At 43.6% G+C, this 25,401-nt stretch overlaps 2 protein-coding genes across 3 annotated transcripts in view; one reads left to right on the top strand and one right to left on the bottom strand.

Annotated features, from left to right (window-relative positions):
* Nucleotides 1-25,401, bottom strand: part of LOC117769355 (dedicator of cytokinesis protein 2) — a 101,701-nt gene that overhangs the window by 25,917 nt on the left and 50,383 nt on the right. The window lies entirely within an intron of this gene.
* Nucleotides 1,063-25,202, top strand: LOC117769356 (protein INSYN2B). Of its 2 annotated transcripts, none has more exons than XR_004615198.1 (4): nt 1,063-1,231; nt 12,660-14,577; nt 19,180-19,254; nt 23,686-23,704. XR_004615198.1 is itself a non-coding variant. In XM_034598226.1 (4 exons), exons 2-4 carry the CDS (start codon nt 12,987-12,989, stop codon nt 23,867-23,869), a joined length of 1,836 nt encoding a protein of 611 aa, XP_034454117.1. In that variant the 5' UTR covers nt 1,063-1,231; nt 12,660-12,986; the 3' UTR covers nt 23,870-25,202. The 2 variants fall into 2 exon arrangements, 1 of the variants encoding a protein (XP_034454117.1); XM_034598226.1 differs by having other exon boundaries at nt 12,660-14,563; nt 23,686-25,202.

The raw sequence follows: 25,401 nt of genomic DNA, 5'->3' as shown, positions 1-25,401 counted from the left end.
GGAAATTAATTTGCAGACACACAATTCCTGCCGTGCACTAAAGACAAAACACTCATAATCAAGCATAATTAGAACCCGGAGTCATACGGCGTTTAATCTCCCTTTTCTTTTCAATTTATCACCTTTTTTGTCTCCCTTGCCTCGAGAAAGAAAGCAGTTTTCGGCTGTATAAATAGGAGCAAAGAAAGAAAAGAAAGAGGGAGGGAGAAAGAGATCGGAGGAAGGCGGGTGGTGGGAGAGACAAACAGGGAGGATGAGGCGAGGCTGAACGATGAAGATAACAGAAGAGAAGAAGAGAATGGCGTGGAGGAAAGTAAAGTGGGGCAAAGAAGAGGGAGGACGGTGACAAAACCGCTCAAAGGGGAGAGTGAGGTGAGGCCACCAGGGAGAGAAAGTGAGAATGAGAGAGGGGGAGAGAGAGAGAGAGAGAGAGAGAGAGAGAGAGAGAGAGAGAGAGAGAGAGAGGCATTAGTCGTCCATGTTCACACAGAAAAGCAAAGATATAAATAAAGTAACTGATAAAAGCAGCAAGTGTGTGTGTGTGTGTGTGTGTGTGTGTGTGTGTGTGTGTGTGTGTGTGTGTGTGTGTGTGTGTGTGTGTGTGTATGTGTGTGTGTGCGCGTGCGTGTGTGAGTGTGTGTGGTCAGGCATTGTGTGTGTTAGTTTGTGTCCTGGCGCCATTCCCAGGGGGCAGCCAGTTCCCTGTGCTGCCAAAGTTTCACCAGGTCCACCACCATGCAAGGGTCAACGCAGGCACGTGCACACACAGACGCGCACAGACACACACACACAAACACACAAAAATGAGGGCATGGCATCGGATTAGCCACCAATAAAGAGAGAGGCGTGGGGAAATAGGCAGAGTTTAAGAGGGAGATGGTGGAGGGATTAATAGAGTGATGGCATTTGAGATGTAAAAAAGTGCAAGAGAGAAAGAGTGAGAATTGCAGCGGGTACAGAAATAGAGATAGATCAGGGAAGAGAGAGAGAGAGAGAGAGAGAGAGAGAGAGAGAGAGAGAGAGAGAGAGAGGGGAGGGAGGATCACTGGTCTCCGTGAGCATGCGAGGATCAGCAGCAAAAGAATGAGACGGAGAGAGAGAGAGAGAGCGGTGAAGAGAGGAGGACAGACAGCACCAGTGAGGACTAAAGGACTATCAGGGATGAGAGAGAGAGACGCAAAGAACAAGGGAGAGGAGGAGAATAAAAACCAAAGAGGAGGATAAGAAAAAGGTAAGTGACTGAGGAGACAATGGAAGACAGTTGATTAAGATTCAAAGATTTGAGAAGAGTGTGTGAGCAGTAAGTGTGTGTGTGTGACAGCATAAAAAGCCTGCAATGTTTTCTACTTGGTAAAGATATCTGGGTTCTCAGAGCATCTTTACCAATCTTCTTCGGTCTGAGAGCCCATGGCTGATACTTTATATATTTCAAAGCAGCTCATTCATGATTTAACACACGGGCCAGCGTTTCATATGGAGGTTACATGGGTTTTATAAACGAGGGTGAAGGACAGCAAACTGGAAAAATTATACATCCAGTTCTTTACACCTTCAGTAGCTTTGACAAAAGTGTTAACATCTCAGAGGGTTTGAACTGTTGTGTGCATTTATTTTCTTTAAAAAGTATGAAACCAAGTGTATGTGTGTGTGTGTGTGTGTGTGTGTGTGTGTGTGTGTGTGTGTGTGTGTGTGTGTGTGTGTGTGTGTGTGTGTGGCAGGAAAGTAGTTAACGTATATCATTGCAGTGTGTGTGTACGTGTGGAGTGCATTATTATTAGAATTTTACGTTTAACCTTCATTCCAAACACTTGTCTATTAATTTATGTACGTGTGTGTGTCTGTGTGTGAATATGTGTGTGTGTATATGTGTCACTGTGTGTGTGCCCGATTGCTATTAAAAGCCTCTGAACCAATCATCAGAACAGCTAGTGTAGCTTTAATATGGGATTATATTCCAATAACCCGTCTCTTATACACTTAAGCTGGCCCTGTGCATCTGTGTATGCGTATGAGTGTGAGTGTGAGTGTGTGAGTGTGTGTGTGTGTGTGAGAGAGAGAGAGAGAAAGAGAGAGAGAGTGAATGGTTGTGCGGGGATCGACACATGAAGCTGTGTGGATATGTGTGACCCGTGCACTCTATATTTGTGTGTCTGTGTGTGTGTGTCTCTCCTTCATTTGTCCGAGTTCAGTTATTTTCCGACCGTCACTACTCTGCCTAACATAAAAAATGCTATTTTTTAACATTTTACATTTACAAACCTAATGAATATTGGAGCTAAATCAATGGAAGCACATTTGTTGGATAAAAGATTACAAAGACGTGATGATGCTTTCATGAACATGTACGGAAGGTCGTTGTTCGTGAGGCACAAGGATGTTGCCAAGTTAAATTAATTGTTTTCGTCCGACAGAATAATGCACAACCAACATTTGCTTGCAGTAATATTTTTTTGCCATTAAAGTGCTTTTTGGAATTTGTTTGTGTGATATTTTAATGCTATTTTTCAAGGCAAAAAAAAACATCCAAACAAATGCAACAACTGCAGCAGAGAGTAATTTGATGGAGTATAATGCGAAACCGATCAATAGGTTGTGGCTCCATACTGCATTGACTTTAATCACATCCCCTCACCACAAAGAGTGACCGATGACGGAGAGGAACAGAAATAACGGTTATCAGAGATTGACAGGAAGACGGGGGGGGTGCAGAGTCAGAGGAAATGTGTGTGTCCATGCAGAGGTATTGTTTGTGTGGGTGTGTGACTCGCTGACACTTTAGCGGCTCTCTTAACTAGACAGACTGTGAACAAGTGATGAGAAAAAGATGAATTGCAGTGAGAGGGGAAAAAAAAAAAGGAACAGAAAGACAGAAGAGCAGGAAGATGGATGAGGGCGAGGGAACACGGGCAGTGGGGCCAACGGGATGGAGAGATGAGGGGACGGAGGAGAGAGATCGTGGGTTAATGATGGAGAGATTTGTTGGGATGCATGGACAGGATGAGCAATACAGCAGAGGAGACAAAGATGAGATGATAGAGGAGGACAGAGAGGGAGGACAGGGACGGGCTGAAAAGGAGGGATGAGAAGATGAGGTGACAGGAGGAAAAAGGGCAAGGAGTCAGAGGAGGAGAGTTTGCAGTTTGAGCAAGAAAATGCGTAAACCTTGGACCATATCACACTTTTATCCACACTGATAAGATTTGTGTGGCCGTGCATCTGCAGCGCCTCTTATAACTCACACCCTTTGTTTTGCTCTGTTGGATCTAATGTTTATCTGTGATTATCAAATATTTGCCGGCAAATATCTCATAAATATTCAGTTTTACGTTTGTTTCTGTGCTCTGGACAAACACACGTTCCTCTGGCCAACAACAAAACAAATGAATTAAGCTGGCAGATTATCAATACTACACTCTTTTTCCTATAGTTCACCTCTTTCCTCGATTCGGGCACCTAACTGGCGGTAAACAAGCTTTTACCATGAAACCAAGCTAAATTCTTTTCGTTTCTCTGAGGACACTGACTGGAATAAGAAATCAATTTGAGTTATGGCCCATCGCCTCCTTTTTAAACAGCAGAAGTGGCTAGAAAGGGTTTAAAGTGTTGAGGTGGATTTGGGTTTTTGCCGTTTCTGCCATCGTTAGTGTTGCAAGTTGACCTCAGAAGTTTAGACAACAACAGCTTGAACAACTTAAAAAGCGTCAGTTCAATCGCTGCCTTCAAAACATGAGTAAACTCAATTTAGTCAATCTTTGATTCAACTCACACATTTCAGTTGTTTAATTATTCATCTGTTATTGTTTGAACTTTTCATAAAACAACAAACAATGTTACATTATTCATTCATGAAAACCTGCTTTCTCTTCTCAAAGAAAGGTACGATATCAAAACTAATGGCATAACGGAAAGTTTACCAGTTTCCTTAAACATCAAATGAAATCCTAACTCTTTCGTCCGAAGCCAGATTCAAACAATTCCCTCAACTTAGAGACATTCATCTCCTTCCAATACACTTTTTATGAGACACAAGCCTAAAAGCTAATGAAAATGAAAAGATTTATCTCCAAGCAACATGTCGGAGTGAGAACATGCGCATGTGGAAATGCAAATCAACGTGAACTTTTATTTCCAATAAATTCTGTAAAAGTCCTTTAAAAATCACGTCACTGATTTAAATCCTGTTAAAGATAAACTTGGAGGAATTACTTTTAATGCCTATTGAAAATGTTCACGTATGCCAGGTAAAAATGGAAAAGACTCAGGCCCTTTGCTTTAAAATGTACTTTAAATTAATATAATTATCATCATTAGGGCTTAGGGCGTCATTAAGGCTGACAGGTCCAGGCCGGTCTACCTCACAGGTCTAATGAGGAAAAATAATCTCAGGCTGAAGTCATTTTCTGCTTTAGTCCAGTTTGTGCATCAGTGATTCCACACATGCACAAACACGCACAAACACGCACAAACACACACACATGGCAAAGCACACAGACCCAGTGGAGTTTGTCCAAGGGCAGGAACTGACATTGTTGGCTCACCAACCCTAATTCTGAGGGTCTCCAGCTTTAGTGACTGACTCACTGTGAGTTCCAGGAGGTTTATGCATGAGGCCTCGTGTTTATCAGCCTCTAACTAAACTGATATTTGACATGTCACAGTCGCACAATCGCAGGTTTAAACAATTAAAATGAATGATGCTCGAGCTCCCTTCAGCCGCCTCAGTTATAATGGCACATGCTGACTCACTGTCATGACTTTGTGGGATAATTGAACAGATCTGAGCCATCGTGATTGTTTCCAGTGACTTCTGTGATTTTGTCCAGTGTTAAAAATGCTCATTACACAGACAGTGTCAGTAAATGTATCATTAACATGCTGCACTAAATGTGCCTGAGAGCACAGTTATACTCTAGTATGCTGTTTCTCTTAAAACATTTGGCTTTAAGTGTTTGTAGGAAAGCTGCATTAAATTCTCATGTTGCAAGCTTCTTTAAGAAAAACACCTTTCCACTGCTTGCACTGAGGAGACACTCGAGTTTCAGTGTGACACACAATCTGCCGCGCACAGGGAGGGGAATCCTGGTGCGCTGGATGAGAGCCTCGGCTTTTCTGATATGAACATTAGCCTCTGTGGCTTCTGGCTCCTCGGTTGAAATGCTGATTTAAGTGCAGTGTCCCTGACAAAAGTGTTTCAGCCAATTAAAATGCACAACAAAACACGCTGCCGAAGTAGCTGAGCTATGGGTTCCTGCTTGTTCCGACGTTCATTACTGGATTTCTTCCTTCTGTCGGAAAAGGTGCAGGGATGCATTTTACCCCATGACACAGAGGAGAGAAATGAAACCAGTGACCAATTACGGTAACAAAAAGAAGAACAGACACATAGACGTGCATTCTGTGTATCTGCAATGCAGCACGCAAACGTCGGACATCTGCAGACATACAATATTAATTATCGAGCAGAAATGCTACCATTACTTGCAACTGCTCCTGATTCTGGCACAAAACTAGACCTTTTCCCCTGCTGCTTTTCTGCTCTTAGCAAACATGCATCAGATGTCAAAGACAAAATGCCTTTTATTTTGTAAATAAATCATTTGAAGAAGATTGATGTTCATTCATGTGAAGTAAAGTCAGTAAACTGACCTGCGTGACAGCTCGTCTACTGATCCTATTAGCCTCTTTACACGTTTAATGAAGTCAGCGAGGAGGTCTTAATAATTTAGCATCTCTTGCTCTGAGCAGATTACTGTGGGTTGGTCCAGTCATCACTTCAACTTCTTCCAACAATTCCTCATTGAAAAATTCATGCACAAGCTGATTTTGATGATTTATATTAATGGAAATATAAAATATGTATTACAGGGTTATTCAGAGCAACTTAAGAGAAAATGCTTTTCCCGGCAAGTACAACTATTACTTTGTGTCCCTAATGGAAACAAGTTTCAAGTTCTTATATAGTGACTGAGATTATGGTAATACACCATCAAAAATGCAACTATATATATATTAATAATCTAATGCTAAAATAGATATTTCTTATGTTACTCTGAGCCAAGACAAAATATTTCTGTAATGCTCTCTGCAAAGGCAGCAACCTGCATCTCCTTCAAATGGTCCAAAACGCTGCTGCTGCTATGTGGAGAGAAAATGTGACGATATATCACAGATTCTAGCCTCGTTGCATTGGCTTCCTGTTTTCACATTGATGCAGTATGGCCCCAAACTCTGAAGTGACTTACCAGCTGAGATCAGAAATGCTTCGTCTATTACTGCTTGTGAATACCTTCTTAAAATGTTTTTAATCTATGTGCGAATTCCATTTATTTTACATTTCTAACTTAAATTTCTATTCAATTTAATAACTGTTTTATTCTTCGTTGTGTTGTTTGTATCCTCTTGTGAAGCACTTTGTAACATTTTTTTTAGAAAAGTGCTCAACTTAGTTAATAAATTGTTATAACAGATAGAAAAAATATATACATTTGACTACATTGCCCACAAAGCAGTGCAGGGCCCTGCCTGAAAGGACCAATAAAGAGCAAGAGAGTGAGTGAGAGAAGCTTTGTGATTACAGAGCAGTGTCCCGCCCCCCCACACACACACGGCCCATCAATCGCCGGATGAAAAATGAGGCTCACCTTGAAATGACAGGGGACTCGATTAGCTGGAGCATCCTGTGCTCTGTTACCACAGCTGCAGAGGCAAGAATGCGCACTCACTCAAACATACATGTACAGATGCGCACAAGGCCTCACAAATTCAATGGGCTGGTGGAGGGTTAAGACTTGGTTTTAGGGTTAGGCATTTAGTTGTGAAGGTTAAGGTCAGGGTAAGGGGCTAGGCAATGCATTTTGTCAATGAGTGTCCCCACAACTATAGAGAGACGTGCATGTGTGCGCGAGTGTGTGTGTGGAGACAATTCTTGAACCGCCCAAACCAATCGACTGGCAAATTGAACACATTGCATTTATAAACAACTTTCATAAAAAGCTGCACTTTAGTGTTTAAAGGCTGCGTGTGTGGTGACAGATGCTCGAGCACGCTCTCAGTGCATATTGATTACCGGCATGTGTGCAGCTTCCCACTTTCTTTTCCTTCACCTCCTTTAATGTTTGTCTACTTGCGCATATTTCTCTCCTCCAGCCTTCACTCGCTGTGTTCTTCAGCAAACTCTATCTGACACTTTTGGAGATTTTAACCTTGGGAAAATTGTCCTCTGAGACACACACTCACACTCACACACACACACACACACACACGCATCACTTTCATCTTATCCGTGATCCCTCTCCTGTTCTCGCCCCCTTTATCCCTCCACCACCTTTCTCCACCTCCCTGCTGCCATCTCCCCCGTTCTCCTCCTCTTTGGTCGCCTCCCCTTTCATCCCCCTAACCAACACCATCCCCTCCCCTTTTCTCCTCCCCACTCATTTTGCACAGCCAGAGGTGTGATGTGGGTAAGAGACTTAGATTAAATACAGAGACAGAGGAAGGGGAAGGAAGCGAGAAACGCACTGTAAATCAAAGACGCCACGACAGAGATGGAAAAGGGGGTGGTGAGTGGAAAAGTGCAACCGCAAACACTGGTAATGATGAAAGACAGGAGAAACAAGGGGAGAGTGGTATTAAATAAGACTTGGAGAGGAAAAAGGAAGAGGGGCAGAAAGACAGAGAAAGAGCGATGCATGAATCACAGAGAGGGATTTTATTCTTTTCAAGGATATGGTGTCACTTTCTGTCTGACAGGCTGCAGGTCAAGGGTGAAGACTGGCACTTGAAATGGTTGTCACCCACACACCAAACACATGCGCACATATAAATAGGTGGTGACAGAAAGGAGAGAGAAAGAGAGAGACCCACTGAGCAATGTGTGGAGGTTTACCAAAGATGGAGGACCATGTTAGTGTGAAGCCAGAAGACAAACAACAGAAGCACAAAAGAGAGAAACAGAGTACTACTCTTTCACCCTGCAACAGAAGTAATAACACTTTGACCTTGAATATATTTTAATATCTATAATATTGTACGATCCAGAAACGGTATTAATGGGATTATGCTGGAATTGTTCGTACAGCCATTTCGGAAAAAAATGATTGCTATAAATCTGACACCTATATATCAGGGGTTTTTTGTCATATTTTTCATGTTTGTGGATCAGTTTTAAATAATGTGAGATGAGCAACAACACAGTCAAAAAGTCAAATGCAGAGAAAAGTCAGCTGATTAGACCAAACCTGTTGCCTTGAACTGTTTGAAATAAGATAACTGAATTATTTCCTGATTTATTCAATACGCCTTTACCTCGTTGACTTTGGGCCAATTCCAAACTAAATATCCTCTGGTTACCTGAACCTTTACTTATCGTGTATGACGACACACACCACCTGCTCTGATCCCAGTTTGTGGATGGAAGGAGGGATAGAAAGACAGAGAAAGAGAGATGTGTGAATCACAGAGGGTGATTTCCAAAGATATGGCTGACAGGCTGCAGGTCAAGGGTGATTACTGGGACTTGAAATGGTTGTCACCCACACACACACATATAGAAAGGGGGTGACAGAGAGGAAAGAGAGAGAGAGACAGTTTGTTGCAGCAGGTGCTGTGTTGTCAAGTGTGCGGCTGCTGGTGGAAAGACAAATGCTTGGAAATGAGCTGCAGTGAAATTTCCTTCAATTGACTTAGTCTGAGTTCCCAAGGCAAACTGCTTGATGACAGTCAAACACGCACGCACGCACGCACACACACACACACACACACACACACACACACACACACACACACTCCTCACCCTCTCTGTTACAAACACAAACACAGGCTCACTTTCTCTTTCCCTCCCTCCCTCCCTCTCTCTCTCTCTGTTTATCCGTCTGCCTGTCCCAGAAAAAAAAAAAATATCATCATCACTTGCAATTTCTTTTTGCAAACAACACATCTCAGACAGATTCTCATCCACCTGCTGGCCTGCTTTGCAAACAGATCACACACACACACACACACACACAGACACACACAGACACACACGGAAATAACGCATGGACTCTGGGTCGAGACCTCTGTGGTCCACTCCAGGAAAGTGGTTACCGCAGTTGCCATGGTTACCAATCACAAACCGTCTGGGCTGTCAATTACCCGTGCCCCCATCGCCACTTGCCGTCTCCCAGGCGATACAACCTTCCTTCAGCCAAACTCACTGTCAGTGTATTTATATAAATATTTGATATAATATATATATTTTTTATAAAGAGCAGCTTTAGGTCAGTGAAGCAGACATTCTTTTACCTAGTATCGTCATTATAATTAATATTATTAATTAGTGCTGCTACCATTGCTGTAGTGGTTCGCGGGTTTTCTCCATGTACCCCCCCCCCGGCTTCCTCCAAAGGCATGTAGTTTGGAGTTAAGTGGAGACTCTAAATTGACTGTAGGTGTGAATGTGTTTGTTTCTGTTCGTCGGCCCTGCGACACACTGGTGACTTTACCCAGCCTCTCGCCCAATGTCAGCTGGGAATGTTCCCAGCTTCCCCTGCAACCCCCAAAAGATAAACGGTAACGATAATGGATGGATGGGTGCTATCATTGCTGTTGATATTATTGATGACGTCTTTGCATTATAAGTATCACTGTTACTATTAATACAATAAAAACAGTTACGCAACTGTTTCTGGTCTTTCTCTCTCTCTCTTCTGCTCTCCCTCTTTCTCCTCTTCCTCTCTTCTTATTCCAACTGGTCGAGGCAGATGGTCAGCCGCCTGCCCTTGTTTTTTTTTTTCTGAGTTTTCTTCCTATTAAAAGAGTTTTTCTCTCCACTTTCAGAGTGTTTGCTCTCTACAGGAACTGTTTCTTAGGTCTCGACCTACCTCTGCTGCACTGTCTGACACTCATGCTCCGCAGCAACACTATTTGCCGGGAACTGTGTCATGAGAAGTAATTGTGCAGTCCTGTGTGTCTCTGACAACTGTCTTAGATTTATATGTAGAAAGTTACAGATGCAGACTGAACACAATCTAAAAGTTTCCAATCCTGATGGGCAGACCCACCAGCATAATACTCTGTAATCATTCAGTTTTAATATGTTATGATCTGAAATGAAAACTGAACTTCCAAAGAGTCTAAGGATATTAATTGCACTTCCTGACATGGGGAAAGAAATATATATGTGCGAAAATGTTGTGCTGCTTGCGCTGTCAAAACAGGCATAGATCAGGCTTCAAAATGAGCTTCCGTAGGTCACGCAGAGCATTGATATGATATGAGTGGATGTGCACACGAATCTCACCCTGAATACATATGAACTGTTAGAGCGGCAGCCAGGCTCATCACAGTCAGGTTGAGTTAGTACCTGTCCCGGGCTGAGAACATATTTCTAACTACTACAGACAGACTGACAGGCTCAGGGAACTTCTGGAAAGTCTCACAGCCGATCTTTGCCTTTGTTTTTCAGACAAGCCTTCCCACGAAAACTTTGAGTTTAGGGTATTAATCTCATGGGTTCTTAAAATAATAGGTGAAACAGGCCATATTTCATTTATTTTTGAAAAATATTACACTGTCCCAGTCGTGACCCTATACAACAAGCATCTGTCATGTTGCACCAGCTGGCATGAAAAGCTCCTCTCTGTGTGCGAGTGTGTGTGTGTGTGCGTGCGAGCCAGCTGGTTTGACATCACACGATGGCCGTAATGAAAAGACAACACTATTATGAAAGATAGGAGGGAGGAATGAGGACAATGAAGACTTCATTCAGACGCCTTGGATGAGCCTGATTTCATGCACAAATTATCTTTTGTGAACAGACCTTCTGTCATCTGGCGAAACATCTGTGAGGAATCAACAGCGTCCTGGCTTTGTGGGGGATCCCAGGTGGGCAGTGGTCGGATTTAATCAAGGTGACCAGGAAGAAAAAGTGCTGACCTGAATCCAGAGCCTTTCTAAATGTGTAAATGTTTGTATTTTGTGAAAAACACTTTGGAGTCCCATCAACCACAGCACAGCACTAGCAGAGCAACGTGATTTTAACCTGACAAATGTGTGTCAAATCACTTTTTCATCCTCCTAAAAATGTTACCTCCATTTAGTCTTTTCATGTGTGCCATTTTTTCCTTTGGTGGACCGTGCTAATATTTGCAGCTGCAATGACCCAATTTCCTCAAAGGGAAAATTCGGATATAATATTATCTTACCCCAATTTCATCAGTTAATCTGTGTCAAAGTGCAGCATGGAAGTTCTCAGTGATCTGAAGTGATTAGAATCAGATCATTAAGTTTGCTTGCCTTCAAAAAATCCAAATAATGTGACCAAGCATATTAATACAAAACTAAATGAGGCTTTAAAAGGTCCAGTGTGCAGGATTCAGGGGAATCTAATGGCAGAGATGGAATATAATAATCAGAATTGTGTCTTCATTAGTGTAATTAAAGGATAAATATGCTTTATCAGTTTTCCCTCTCCTTTAGTGTGGAATGGTTTTTTGCACACGCTGCAGGTCTGTAAAATCTCCCCCACAGAAAACCCACCTTGCCAGTAGACCGGCCAGTACTTCAACACCACTGTGATGTCATGTGACATCAGCGTGCCCCACATTTGCATAATGCAAACCTAGCGGCTAGTCTGGCATGTGCCCTTACAAAGCCAGGTAACGACATTTCCTACATGCACTGGGAGCAGTTGACCAATCTCAACAAAGTGAAGGCTGGGTTTTACCAGGAGGGCGTGGCTTAAAGACAGAGCTAAAACCAAGCGTTTCAGGCAGAGGCTGAAAAGTGAAGCTGCCGCAATGAACAGTGTGAAGAAAGTGATTGGTTTTCTTAACTTTAAAGGATGTAAACTTGAATATGAGTATAATATGTCTGTCTTTTTGATCCCTTACATGGACCTCATAGCTACATAGGCTTCAGAACCTCTTGAAGGGTAAATTTCTGTATTCAGATTGCGCTTTTCTAGTCTTGATAAAACTTCGAGGTGCTTTACAGCACAGTTTTCGCCATTCATCCATTCACACACACATCCATAAGGTGCATCTACGTGCAGCAACTAGGGGTTCAGTATCTTGCCCAAGGACACTTCAGCATGCTGAACCACCGACCTTCTGGTTAGAGGACGACCGCTCTACCCTCTGAGCCACAGTCGCCACAACATTATGCAGAACCTTTTAAACAGATTCCCAAGCTGCTTCCACGAGAGACGTCAGGGCACGATGCATCATCAGTTTACATACTGCTGTGGGAGGCTAACAGAGCATCATTTGAAATGTGTCACACTCTGCCATCACGTAATGACAGACTGCAATGACATCTGCAAATTCTGATTTATCGACAGTGTGTGAGTGAGTGTGTGGAACTTGCAACTTTACAGGCATAAACTTTCACCCTTGAGACCTCTCAATTCTTCTCCGTTCCTTCCAGAGCAACAACTTGATGGGATTTAGAGTTTTGCCTCTGTAACTGCCACCCACCTCCTGGTCTAATAAGAGGTTGATAGAGTTCCATCGATCCGGTCAGTGTGTGCATTCGGTGGAGGTCGAAGCTTTTATATGGGGCCTTACGTGCCTAATGTCTGTGTCTTTCTGCCAGTCGGATTATTTATTCCCCTTCTCCCCCCTTTCTTCTGTCATTCATCTCATTCATTGCCTCTCTTTTTCCTATCTCTCTCTCTGCAGGGCAAACCAGCAATACCCAGAGAATCCATCCAGCTCATCATCTACGGACAACTGGTGTGAGACTGAGTGATGTCCAATCAGAACTAGTCGAGCAACTAAGGAGGGCATTAATGGAAGGACATTGAGAGCTGATAGCTTTATTGGATATTGAATTTCTGTCTCCACCTTCCACATACAAACTTTCTCACACTGCCACACATATCGACTTGGAGTAAAAAAAAAACAGCTGAATTCTATTGGATATAATCCTGCTCTCGTTGGCTGATGTCCTTGTTTGCCTCCGTCCCATTCAGCTCCTCGGGGGGCTGAGCCAACCTGCAGAGGAGTATGGGCAGGAGGGTGGCTGACCCAACTAATCCGGTGCCTGCGCTAGGGGTCCCCCTGGCAGGGGGGCGATGGGGCCCACTGTGCAGTGTCGGGGTGCAGACGTCTCCCGGACTGCGATTTCTCCCCTCCATCAAACGACACAGCAGCCAGCCAACCAACGCACATCACCCCCGCAGCATGACAACAGACAAAACAACAACAGCAGAGGCAGGGGGAGTTCTCAGAAGTGACAGCAACAGTCTGCCGGGGTCCAAGGAGACATCTCAGAACGAGATTAACAGCCTGACACAGGACGATATGGGGTCACAAGGGTCAGGCAGCGGAGTTTACTGCCAGATCAAAAGCATTCGGACAAACCCCAAGGACACGAGAGGTAAAAAGACAGCTCGGTATACAAATGGCAGCATTGTAGCATCTGATATGGTGGGAGGGGTCTGCACTGAGGCCACAGAAGGAAAGGAGCCGGCCTGTGAGAGGAGGAGGGTGCAGTCATTGCGCGGAGAGAACCATCGTACTGTTGTAAAGACGGGGAGTTCTGGTATGCCCGTGCACGCCACCCCACCTCGGCCCTGTCGAATGTTGGCGAATTCCCCGGTTCGCCTCTGTGAGACTTGTGGGAGGAGACGATCACAGATTACACCGTGCACGGGCGCATGTCGCAGGAAGGCTGTCAATCAAATCACGGCCAGCCAGACTCTACCTAATCCGCCAAGGAAACCGTCCGTGGCCCCCAGCCACCACTCAAAAAAGGACTCTGTTGTGGACTCTCAGTCGAACGCCAAAAAGACAGACACAGCAAACACCCCCACACACACACCAGTCAAACCATCTCAGATACCACAGCTGTCTCACACCATACCCAAAACACACAGCTCACATTCCAACCACGCATCACACAGTCAGAACAAAACAAAGGACTCAAAGCAGCAGACGAGGCCACATTCTGCAGACTTCACTCATTACAAGGACTCGGCCACACAAACAACAGACACAAACGCGCACAACAACACAGACGTGTCCACAGCTGCCACAAACACACAACAAGAACACGCACCACCCGCACAGGTGACACAAACACAGTCCGCTGTCAAACACAACAAGGCTAAAATCCAGCAAGCCGATGAAAACACACACCAACACACAATTGTCAATATCGCATCTAAACCTGCAGCTGCTTCCCTTAACGGTGACTCAAAGTCTGCCAACACTCCACCTGTGAAAAACTCTCCGAAAGCTACTCATTCCAAACCATCCACACCTGTGGCACAAACCAAAAACACACAGGAGGCTCCAAACACCCCCAGAAAAACATCCTCGGAGCGGATCCAACTCAAGGACTACACAAAACAGAAGAGCAAATCATTCGACGACCACACACTGCCTTGTAAGACCCATATGAAAGCACAATGTAATGGGGCTCCGGGAGGATTGTTGGCAGGACACACGGGGAATGCGCCGCGCGGGATAGAGCGGCAGCTGCAGAGTGTGGAGGAGAACCTGGTGTCCAATCAGGAGAAGATCAAGGTGCTTCTCAACGTCATCCAAGACCTGGAGAAGAGCAAGGCCCTCAGCGAAGGGTGAGAGAAGGGAGGTAGGGAGGGAATAGAGCGGGAGACTGCATGGGGGATGTAAGAATATAAAAAAACTGAAAATGTTTAAATAGAGGAGGGGCAGCACTGAGGTGCAGAAATTAGCACAGAAAGTAGTATCCTGGTTGTAAATCTGGTTTGGCTGCTTGGGGTCTTTCTGGGTAGAGTTTTCATGTTCTACTCCGGCTTCCTCCCACAGTCCAAACACATGCATATTGGGGTGAGGTTTATTGGAGTGTCTAAATTGACAGCTGTGAATGTGAGTGTTGTTTGTCCCTGAGATGGGCTGGAAATCTGTACCCTGTCTCTTTGCCCAATGTCAGCTGGGATTGACAGTATAATGGATGGATAAAAGAGAATGGTGGGTAGATACCAGAGTGTGAAAAGAGGGAGAGATGAGGATAAGGGATAGAGAAACAAGACTAGTTCAAAACCAAGGCTGGACCATGTAATGTGATCAATTGAGGACACAGTTGTGGTTGTGGAACCACTGTAAACAACTTCTTCCAATCAGAAAGTCGCTAAATGTCGCCCGATGGTGTATCACGCTAATTAGCATTTTGATTATGCATTGAGCATTCGTCCTCCTGTCAGCCAGCTTCAGCCCTTTATGCGTTTGTTGCTCTCCAACTCCCCATGCTCACATTTACAGTATTTTTACACAGCTGAATTCCCCATGAAGCTGCTCTCATTGTCGTGTTTTTCTCCTTCTGGTGTCAGACAACAGAACAAGTAAACACAGCCCATTAGGAGCAGCAGCCACTTCCAAGCCATTTCCAAGCTGCTGCTCTGCACTTATATATTATCTTCGCAACTGAAAGGTTATTTGGCAAAATCACCAAACACATAAGCCAAAGACAATGGCTGCACTGTACTGTTATATTTAGTGGTAAATGTAGAATAGACCTCGGTAGAGCACGTGCCTTCGCCCCCCAAAGCCCGACAGGCCCCTTAAATTGAGTCAGGCTCATAGATATCATTTCCCTAAATGGTGGGAAAATTGTCAAAATGCTGAAAAACATCTCGCAATGTTTAAGAAAGTGCAAAAACCTTCCTGGAGCTGCACCAAAATTGAAGATAAGAAAAGATCAGATTCAGTTGTTCTTGTGTAAGTTTGCGAACAAACAAGCAAACCAAACCTAACAGAAGGGGGTGGTGAAAAACTGTCTCCTGCTTGGCAGAGGTAATCATCCCTCAGAAGGAAGTTAGAAGCTGATTCATGGCTATGTCAGCAGCAGTGTGGTTAAGTGGATTGGACGCATCGAGAGATGTGCTAGCAGACGGAAAGCCCGACACGCCCACTGGGGGGAATACTGGTGATTCTCTTCGACAGAAAGTAGCTACAGTTTGTCCAAAACTCCCTAATTTCTTTTACTGGGGCCTTTATTTTGTGGAAAAAAAGCTGCCTTACCTAAACTGGTAAATCTACTCTGCCAGTAAATGAACCCTGATGATGTGAAAGAAGCTGTAGTCTGTGGTCAGTGAGGGTGTTCCAACACTCGGCCGGTCGATCAGTGGTGTAACTCTACTACATTCAGCTGACTATAGTGGTACAACTTTATCAGTCAGTCTGTCACTGACAGACGCAGGGCTTGCCCCACTGATGCTGGCCAGCCAAGAAGATAAAGGAGTGGTAGAGACATTCACCGCAAGAGCGAGTGCTTAAGGAAGAGAGTGACATTGGAAGCTGGAGGGATAAAGAGAAGAAAGAGAGAGAGAGAGTGTGGAGAGGGTGTCAAGGGAGTCCACAAGATTGAGAAGAGGGTGCGTTTGAGTTTTTATGGCGATATCTAGCGTATACTGACACAAGTTCAAGTCTGTGTAATAGATTTTAAATGTCAGGGCTGTGGAGAATTGCTGTAGTGTGTGTGTGTGTGTGTGTGTGTGTGTGTGTGTGTGTGTGTGTGTGTGTGTGTGTGTGTGTGTGTGTGTGTGTGTGTGTGTGTGTGTGTGCATGTGGGATCCATCCTGCAGGGATACGTAATACATGCCAGCCTAAAGTCAATGTTAGCAGGTGCTTATATCTCCTTTTGTTATTTTACCTTATAAACTTTATAGGATTTATAGACCCAGGTGGGACAGTGTCCCCTCAGAGATACCGTACTGCCCACCAAAGCATATTCATGACTTCTTTCTCTCTCCTGCTGATTCCTTTATCCTCCTGCACCACATCCATCCTTTCTCTCATCTATGCATCCCAGTCGGTTTCCCATAGTCACTTAATTTCGATCAATGCCCTCCTCTATCGCCGAGGCTCTTTAGGCTGCATCAAGCGATTCATCCTGTTCTCCTCCTCCGCACTCTCACCTGTCAGTCCCTCATTCATAAATAATGAATTTTCTACCTCTCTCCTCAATCTTTCACCTCCTCGTATATACTGGGAGTCACCCCTCCTCTTCCATCCTCTGCTCCATCCCAGTTTTGGGATTTTCTCCCATTGTCGGCCCTAAATCTCCCCTATTGCTTTCCACCCTCATCCACCTCTTCGCAATTACACCTAGTTTTTTCTCCTATATGTGCTTTTACCATATTTCTTCCTTCCACCATTTATTCACTGGTTCCATTAACGCGATAAACTACACTGCTTACCTTGACCTCTCATCTAATCTCTTTCATAACAATAATGTTCCTATATTTCCATAAGCTCTCTCTCCACGTGTTTTTACTCCCTCCATTTCTCTCATCCCTCCTCCTTCCAGTTCAGGGTTAACAGATGTCTCTAGCTCCAGACTAATCCCCATCAGATTACCTTTGAGGAATGCAATTAATGTTTAAGCTGCACAATAAGGCTCCTAAACTCAGTGTACAAGTTGTTCTGCCCCAAGTCTGTGACTGTATACGATTATTTATTCATATCCTTCAGTGTGTGTGTGTGGTTGTAAGGATGCTAATGGCTTATACTAAGTGTGTGAGATAAATAGGGTAAAAGGGACAGAGAGGCAGAGTGAGGAGGAAGAGAGAGTAAATGAGAGCTGGTGAGAAAAAGACATAAAAAGAAAGAGAAAAGTAAGAGTTGGAGGGCCTGCGTGTATCTGATGTTGTGAATGAAAGTACTCTAAGCGGGCCGCTGTGTTAGAAGTGTCGGCTGAGCCCGGATCCTCGTTTTTTTTTTCTCTCCTGAAGCAAATCGTTGTCTTCTCTTGCTGTTGTCGTCTTTGATAAAGACTGGTAGGGGAGAGCGGGAAAAAACAAAACAAGACGATGCCAGTCACACAGTCTCTCTTGATGTAATTAAAATGTCGACTTTATCAACATAAATCAGACACTCTCTCATCTAATCTGCTCTGTACAGGGGAAGCCAACGAAATCTTGGCATTGATGAACAGTTTTAATTACATGGCAGTCAGCATGAGCTTGTCAGATGTTTACTTAAATATCTTCGTATTCTCCAACACTTATGTAGATCTGTAGCCCTGTTCAAACTTGATAACACAGCCTGCATGTCTTATTTGCAACACGCGTGAATTCTCAACAAAACGATTTTCACTGAACCACTAATGCTTAGTAACTGTTTTAAACCTGCCTGGAATACTAAATACGCAGGTTTTCACCCACTGGGATTATTCAGGCCTTGCATACTCCTGTTGGGATACATCACACTCACTGAATATTACAAGCTATTTTGTGCCATATGATGACCCCGACACAGTAATGTATCTGTATTGACTATGTGTAGGTGGAGAGAGCAACAGCTGGGACTTCAGAAGTCAGGAGAGCGAGACCCTTTCCACTCAAGGAAAGCTTGAATCGCTATTTGTGCAAAATGTGTATTCTTACAATTATTTACCCCTATTACCGTATTATCACCGTATCGTGTGGAATTTAGAAAAACACCACGATTTGTTTAAAGGAGACGTATCTGTCACTTTCCTTTAGTGTGTTATGTTTTTTTTTGTGAAGGTAAAAGTTCTGCAGTCCGCCTCTAATGAACACACTGCTCCCGGAACACCTTGTCACTAGTCTGGCCGATGCTACTGCATCATTGTGATGGAATGTGACATCATGATGCCCCATATTTGCATAATGCACGCTTATCGGATGGCCTGGCACGTTCCTTAACAAAGCAAGATAAAGCGAGAGCAGAGGCCGACACTTGCTGGAAGTGGATGACCAGTCACATCAGAGTTAAGCCAGCTGGCCAATTAGAGCGGACTGGGCTTTATTGGGAGGAGGCTAAAATGTATGTTGGGCAAGATGGCTCACACAAGCGCGGAAAACACAAATGTAAAAACCATAACAGAACTGCAAGAGACACACAACAGAAACACAACCACGATGTAAGTGAGCACATGATGAAAATGAAACAAGCCGCCTTACTCACTGCGGATGAGTTAGCTGTCAGTTGCGAAAATCCAGTCAAGCCAGCCGCCGCTTTACGTAGTGGTTGTGCTGTGACTTTTGCATTTGTGAGGCGGCTTTCGCTTTTGCGTTTTCCATTTATGCTCTTGTGTGAGATGTCTCGCAATGGACAGTTTGAGAAAAGTGATGTTTTCTGAACATTACGCTTTTTAAATGATAACCCAATGCACCATTCACATGAACACACGATAAACTTAACTTTAGCAAATGTGTGTGACCGTTTTCCCATCTGTTGTTTTCTACAGTCGCAGCTCATACAGAACTGGTCAGGACATAAACAACTGCCCCACCTGCCAAAAGACGGCCTGCATCATCTACAGGTAATGAGCTCAGTGCATTACATAACCCAACAATGACTAATCGGTCTTGCATGCAACGCCATAGTCAGACCTGAAACATCACCCTGAAGGCTTTTGTAGCTTTGAAAAATATTCCACTTCCTCTTGTTTTTTTCAGCTTTTCCAGGTTTTATCTCATATTTAGCACATCTCTTCTTTTTTGATTACCCTTTTTTCCTGGTGTCCTGCTGCCGCTGCCCTTTTCTCCTACTATAATAATTGCACAATCCATAAAATATGTTCCTAACATGTGAAAAACCTTAGACTAAGAGCAATGCGGTTTATATTTCAGAAGGAACTCATGCTGGAAGAAAGCTATTTAAACATAAAATAATGTTGTGTGCAAACAAACAAATTAAGCAAATGATGTGTCTTTCCTGTTGCAGTATCCCCTTGTGTATCAGTGTGTGTGTGTGTGACCTAAATAGTAATTGCATTCTTAGATCCTCTACATCCCACAGAGCTGCACCTCCACAATCTGATACAACATACTGTAAATCCAATCCTCAACTCTGCTCCATCCTTCTCTTATTCTCATTCCGTAAATCTTTTCATACGATGCATGCTCAGACTCTCTTTCTATCATCTCTGACTTTTGATCAAACTGCTCATCTGTGGCTCATCCTGTCTGACAATCCCCGGAGCTATAATCACCTGATCCCCCACTCCCACAAAGCGCCAACACAGTGCTTTCTCGGTCTGCCTCGCTCTCACACACTGGAAGTGTTTCACATATATACAGTAGCTTCATGGAGAACTCAGGAAAACAACAGAGAAGATACATGAACTTGCTGCAACTGGAATAATCTGGCATCAAAACCTCGTTTTAGTCAAATACGTTTCATGTGCATGAGCGTTTGAAGCCGATGCTGCTTGTTTACAATCACATACAAATCTCCCTCGCAGTCCACAAGGGATGAAAGCAGCTTTTACAGGGCCTTTATTCCAATTCTCCTAAATTCCAAAACACTCTTAGTGTTTGGAATTCCAAAACAATTCTCCTAAATTCCAAAACACAAGCAAGCCTGCATATATACATCTACATCTCTCCTGTAGTTTTACTTTCAATCTATGTAATTTCATCTCATTTCTACTGTACAACATGTCTGATATGTGCATCCAAGTCCAACACCCCCTCCTCTGCTCCCATCCCCCTGTCTCCTCCCCTAGATCCTAATGAACACAGCAGGATCCTCAGCCCAGGAAGTTAATGAACACCAAGGGGACAGGACTGCCACATGGTAGCTTCCTCATACACCTGTACATACTATGCATATATATAGTGTATATGGCTACTGACACTATGCATATAAAAACATGTTAATTAACATACAAACATCCCCAGGCAGGGAACACACACACTCTGTTCGGTGGAACATTGCTAGAGCTGAGACTGTGAATTGATCAGTTACAAAATCTATAGAAATAACTGGCAACAATTTTGATAATCATTTCAGTATTTTATTTAAAGGAAAGCTGCCTTCCTCTGAAAACTCAAGCCTCTTTTCCACTGGTCAAAAACACCCACTAACACCTGGCATTTGTCTTTAATGAAAACACCATCCATATGCCATCTAGACACTGATGCTCCACCTTTTTGTGAAGACAAATGTAAGACGAAATTAATTCTATAAATAGAATGGCTAACTCCTCTGCTGGCAATGAGAAAGGAGTTATTGCATTTTTTTATGTTTATCCACATTTAAAACACCAGCATATATCCACACATTTTGGTGTAAAAGTGTTGATGAAGATGAATTTCAATGGATGAAACAAATCTTCAGAAATCTCAAACTATTAAAAGCTTTGAATCTCTAGCAGTCTAAGAAAGTAAGTATATTTAAAGACTTACATATTCTTATAAAGACTAGTGGATATGCAACTAGTCAAAAACACCATTCAAAAACAGTACTTAGAACAATATAACATTTCTTATGTCATCCTTATTTAGTAGGATTCAGAGTCAGAGGGGACCCTCATCTAAAAAAGTATACCGACTCTCCTCACATCTTTATCATCACTCTTTTCTCTCTCCTCAGTTTCATATGATTTCATTTGTGTTCCACTTTCCCTTTGTATTTCTTGGACACATATATGATCACGTACACACATGTCCTGATTAATCCAGCGAAGAAGAAACTCAGCGTTTATTGAACAGATCTGTGCATACATGTCACACATACTCCGATTTACGAACTCATACATACCGACAAAGGAAGAAATGAATACATTTCCCGCATGCGTGGACAGAAATGCAAAATCTGCTTCGCAATTATATTTCTTTTCATTTATCTATTCAAGTTTCTATACATACATTACATAGCCAATGCCGGAAAAACACATTTTCAGCGGCCCATTGTGATAAAGACGCACAAAAGACAGAAGTACAATAGCTCTGTTTGTTTGATTGGACAGTAACAGCCTTATCAAACCCTCAGAGAGGACTCTGGGTTAAAAAGGATGGAAGATAGGGAAAGAAACCTACAAGCGGAGGATGAATTACGCGTGGGACTCAAATATCCTTTACTAATGATTTATGGTGGTGGAAAAAAAAAAAGTGGTTTTGATGTGGGCTGACTGCCTGAAGATGTTTTTGCTATTGTCGGCCCTAATTAATTTGTCTGAGGAGAGACAAGCGGGAGCCGAACTTTTGACAGCCCCTCTGTTTTTCTCCCAAAGTTTAAACAGCTCAGACACAAAAGGAAATGCATACACAGCCACGTATACCAAAACCTGAAGGTATTCTCCACTTTTTCCTAAGCAGGGCCCATATCTGCGCATGCAAACGTAAACCTTACTTCTGACTTTAACTTTCGAAATGTAACGGGAACAGAAAGAACACACAGTCACGCTCACACTCGCAGAGATGCTGGAGATGACAGCTCGCGCAACGGATTAGGGGCAGCAGGATTTCCCACTGTGCCGTAATCCCACAAACAATGGTGTGAGAGGGAGAGATATTGGTAGAGAGAGGTAGTGAGGTAATATTAGAGAGTTGAAAGAGAGGGAGAAATCAAGAGAGGACAAAGAAAAGTCATTTATTCTAAAACAAGACTGTAAATTGACTGAATGTGCAGGTGCATCACTTCATTGTATTTATACTTTGTGTGTGTATGCAAATATTTTCTGTGTTTGTGTAGTCGCAGTATATCTTCATCATTTATTCATGACAGCCATCTCCCCTCCTCTGTTTCCATCAGAGCTTTTACCTCCTCCTCCGTTCACTCCTTCCCTCCATCCCTTTTCTCAGGGAGCGGAAACCTTTCTGCCCTCCTCTCCCCCCACCTCTGGTGGAAGTCCTCCACTCCTCCTTTACCTCCCTCTGTGTTTTTTTTGTTTCCCTCCTTTATAAAGCACTGACCTCCCTGCCCTGTTTTATTAAAGCCTTTCTCTCATTTCCCAGCCCTTCCATTTCCCAAAAGAGATGCAGTCTTTTTCCTCTCTCTGTCCATGAGGGTCCCTATGCATCGCCATTATCCCTCACTCAGCCTTGGGCTTGCTTTGAAAAATGCATACGTGGACGTCAGGGGAGGACATATGTGTTTGTATAGAGAGTGTGTGTGTGTGTTTGTGTCTGTTGGGATACAGGAGGATTGGTGTATGGGCAGCTGCCTCATCATGTTGTTAATTAACACTATAACCTGGCCCCACAGACACACACACACACACGCACACGCACACACACACACACACACACAGATATATAAAATACAGTTAGCAAAAAGGAGAGAAACTCAAAGTCTACTACACTATGACCTGCAGCTGTGGACACTTCAGAGAGCTGGTGAGAAAAGGAGCATACGAAATAAAGCCAGAGGGTTCTGCTTTGAACACATCAGAGGAGGAAAAAAAGTTCCTCCCTTGCTCCTTCTTTGAGCTCCTCCATTTTGCAAATGCTCCTCTCCTTTCCTGCTCTCTTTCTCCTTCTCCTCCCACCAACCTGTGATCTACCGATGCATGAAGCACAGAAGAATACGGCAGAGGTGAAATTAGTGCGTCGTCAAGGCCTGTGCGAGAGTGTATGGGTGTGTACATGCTGAAGGTGAATAGATTAGAGATAGGTATAAAACAGGATTTTATGTATGATGTAAAACTGCATTCAATTTAAGTACAACCTCTTTTTAAAGTGCAATGTGTGAGTACATTTTAATGCTCATCTTCCCGCTCAGTCCCTCTCTCTCTCTAATGTCTATCAAGTTTTCCCGTGTCCTTGCTTCCTGCTGCTCTCTCTCTCTCTCTCTCTCTCAACCACCTCATGGAATCTCTTAAGGTAAAGGACGAGCTATAGGCCTAAGAATAAATTTCACTTGATTTGCCGCTACCCCCGTCTTCTAAATCAAGCACCGGCTGCCTCCCTCGTCCCTTTCTCCTCCCCTTTCAACTTCTCTCTCTTTCGCTCTCTCCCCCCCGCAGCGTGGAGCATGATTTCCGACAGCAGGAGGGACGCTTCCAGGGAGTAATGGAGGCCCTGGAGGGAGAGTACGATGTGCCTGCACCTGCTCTGACCAAGCCTGCGACCACGCCAGCCCCTTCCAGCCGCCCCGGCACCAAGGCTCGTGTCAAGAAGCTGCGCAAGAAGTGCTTCTGGTGGCTTTGAGTGTTGAAAACAAACAAGAGCCTTTCTGGGAAGCAGGTGCATAAAGTTGTGGATTATGTTTCAGGGGACACAATGTTTCACGTGGTCATTTTAGGAGATGTAAATGGCACTTTTTTTCCCACAGCAGTCCATCGTCATCTTTGACAAAACACACCGGGGATCAGGTGAGAAAAAGAGCTAAGGCTCTAAAGAAGGAAACAAGAGCCGAAGGAGCTGTTGAACTTTCCTCTCACATCTGTCTGAGCGGGATGGAGTGATCATCACGATCTTCCCTCAGCGGGAGCTAGACTATCACGGCTAATTTGTGATTAACATTTGACTGAAGGTGAGGATACTGTTTTCCCAATATGATTTGTGTAACGAAGAGAACAGGGGTTGGCACTCTGGATGACTGACTGTAACTTGGCTGACTTGCTGTGGAGAGATGGATGAATGGATTCACGCCAAGACGGATTCACGCCTGCAGCTGGGACCGAGTCTTCACAATTATTTTGGCTAAACTACAGCAATAAGGAGGAGAATGTGAACAATGTGGAGTACCGTGTCTTCAAATGGCTTCACAGCCTCAAACCTGAATGTAGCAACAAATGAAGCGCAGAGAGGATATGAGCAGGAAAGCCTGCTGAGCTCTCTGGAAACGGACAGCCCGCTGGATGGATATCAGGGTTTAGAGAGCACCATTAAGAATACATTAAGAGACATTATGATAGGCAGCTGATCTAAGACTGACCGGCTGCATCAGTTCATTTCAAATTCTGTCAACGTTGACCGACAGAATGATTGATTCTGTCCTTTATTACCATCGGAAATGGAAGTGTGTCGCTGTAATCTCAATCTTGTTTCAAGGATTCCCACACGGACGTGCATACGTGCACGGACGCACACATTTGCAGGCATTCTCACATACATTAAACTCACATTCAGACACCCAAACACGCACACGGGGTAAAACATTCAGTCCACACTGTATGTGAACCAGTGCAAACTAGAGGTCGGCCAGCTATCAGATTGGCCTGTTCCCATGTTATTGATGAAGATTGTCCTTATTCATCGCTGCACAAATTGTGTGGCATCATCGGCGAACATGTAATTTAACATCTGCCAACATGTCCAACGACCATAGACCAAGGACAATGACCAATCTTTTTCTTATTCCCAATAGAAAACAGTCACTTGATCACATTGAATATACTTTTGGTAATTTGCATAGCTTTATACCTGTTCTGTATTAATCCAGGCAGCCGCTGCAAAAAGGTCCATCAAAATGCAACAGAGCAACACATTGAAAGATAGAGCATACACTGCAGATCTACACATCTTATATGTACAAAAAACTGTACCAGGCAAACTTATACTCTCCCATTAAAAAAATATCATTTAATTAATTAATTCATCAATAAACAATTACTTTATAAAATTAAAACACAATTATTGAATGTTATCAGATATCTAAACAAAGTAAATGTAAAAAGTTGAGTTTATGAGTTTATCCCTGTTGCAAACACACCTGCTGCATTATTTTGCGAGCACAC

Source organism: Hippoglossus hippoglossus, chromosome 10 (assembly GCF_009819705.1).
Source record: "Hippoglossus hippoglossus isolate fHipHip1 chromosome 10, fHipHip1.pri, whole genome shotgun sequence".
In the NCBI taxonomy this organism is placed as follows: Eukaryota; Metazoa; Chordata; class Actinopteri; order Pleuronectiformes; family Pleuronectidae; genus Hippoglossus; species Hippoglossus hippoglossus.
This window is presented reverse-complemented; position numbering and strand designations above follow the sequence as displayed.

What these genes read in the sequence shown, in the direction of transcription:
- LOC117769356 (XM_034598226.1), top strand. Translation starts at nt 12,987, where the DNA reads ATGGGCAGGAGGGTGGCTGACCCAACTAATCCGGTGCCTGCGCTAGGG. An exon ending in AGCAAGGCCCTCAGCGAAGG is followed by an intron (nt 14,564 to 19,179) that starts GTGAGAGAAGGG and finishes TGTTTTCTACAG; the next exon opens with TCGCAGCTCATACAGAACTG. An exon ending in ACGGCCTGCATCATCTACAG is followed by an intron (nt 19,255 to 23,685) that starts GTAATGAGCTCA and finishes TCCCCCCCGCAG; the next exon opens with CGTGGAGCATGATTTCCGAC.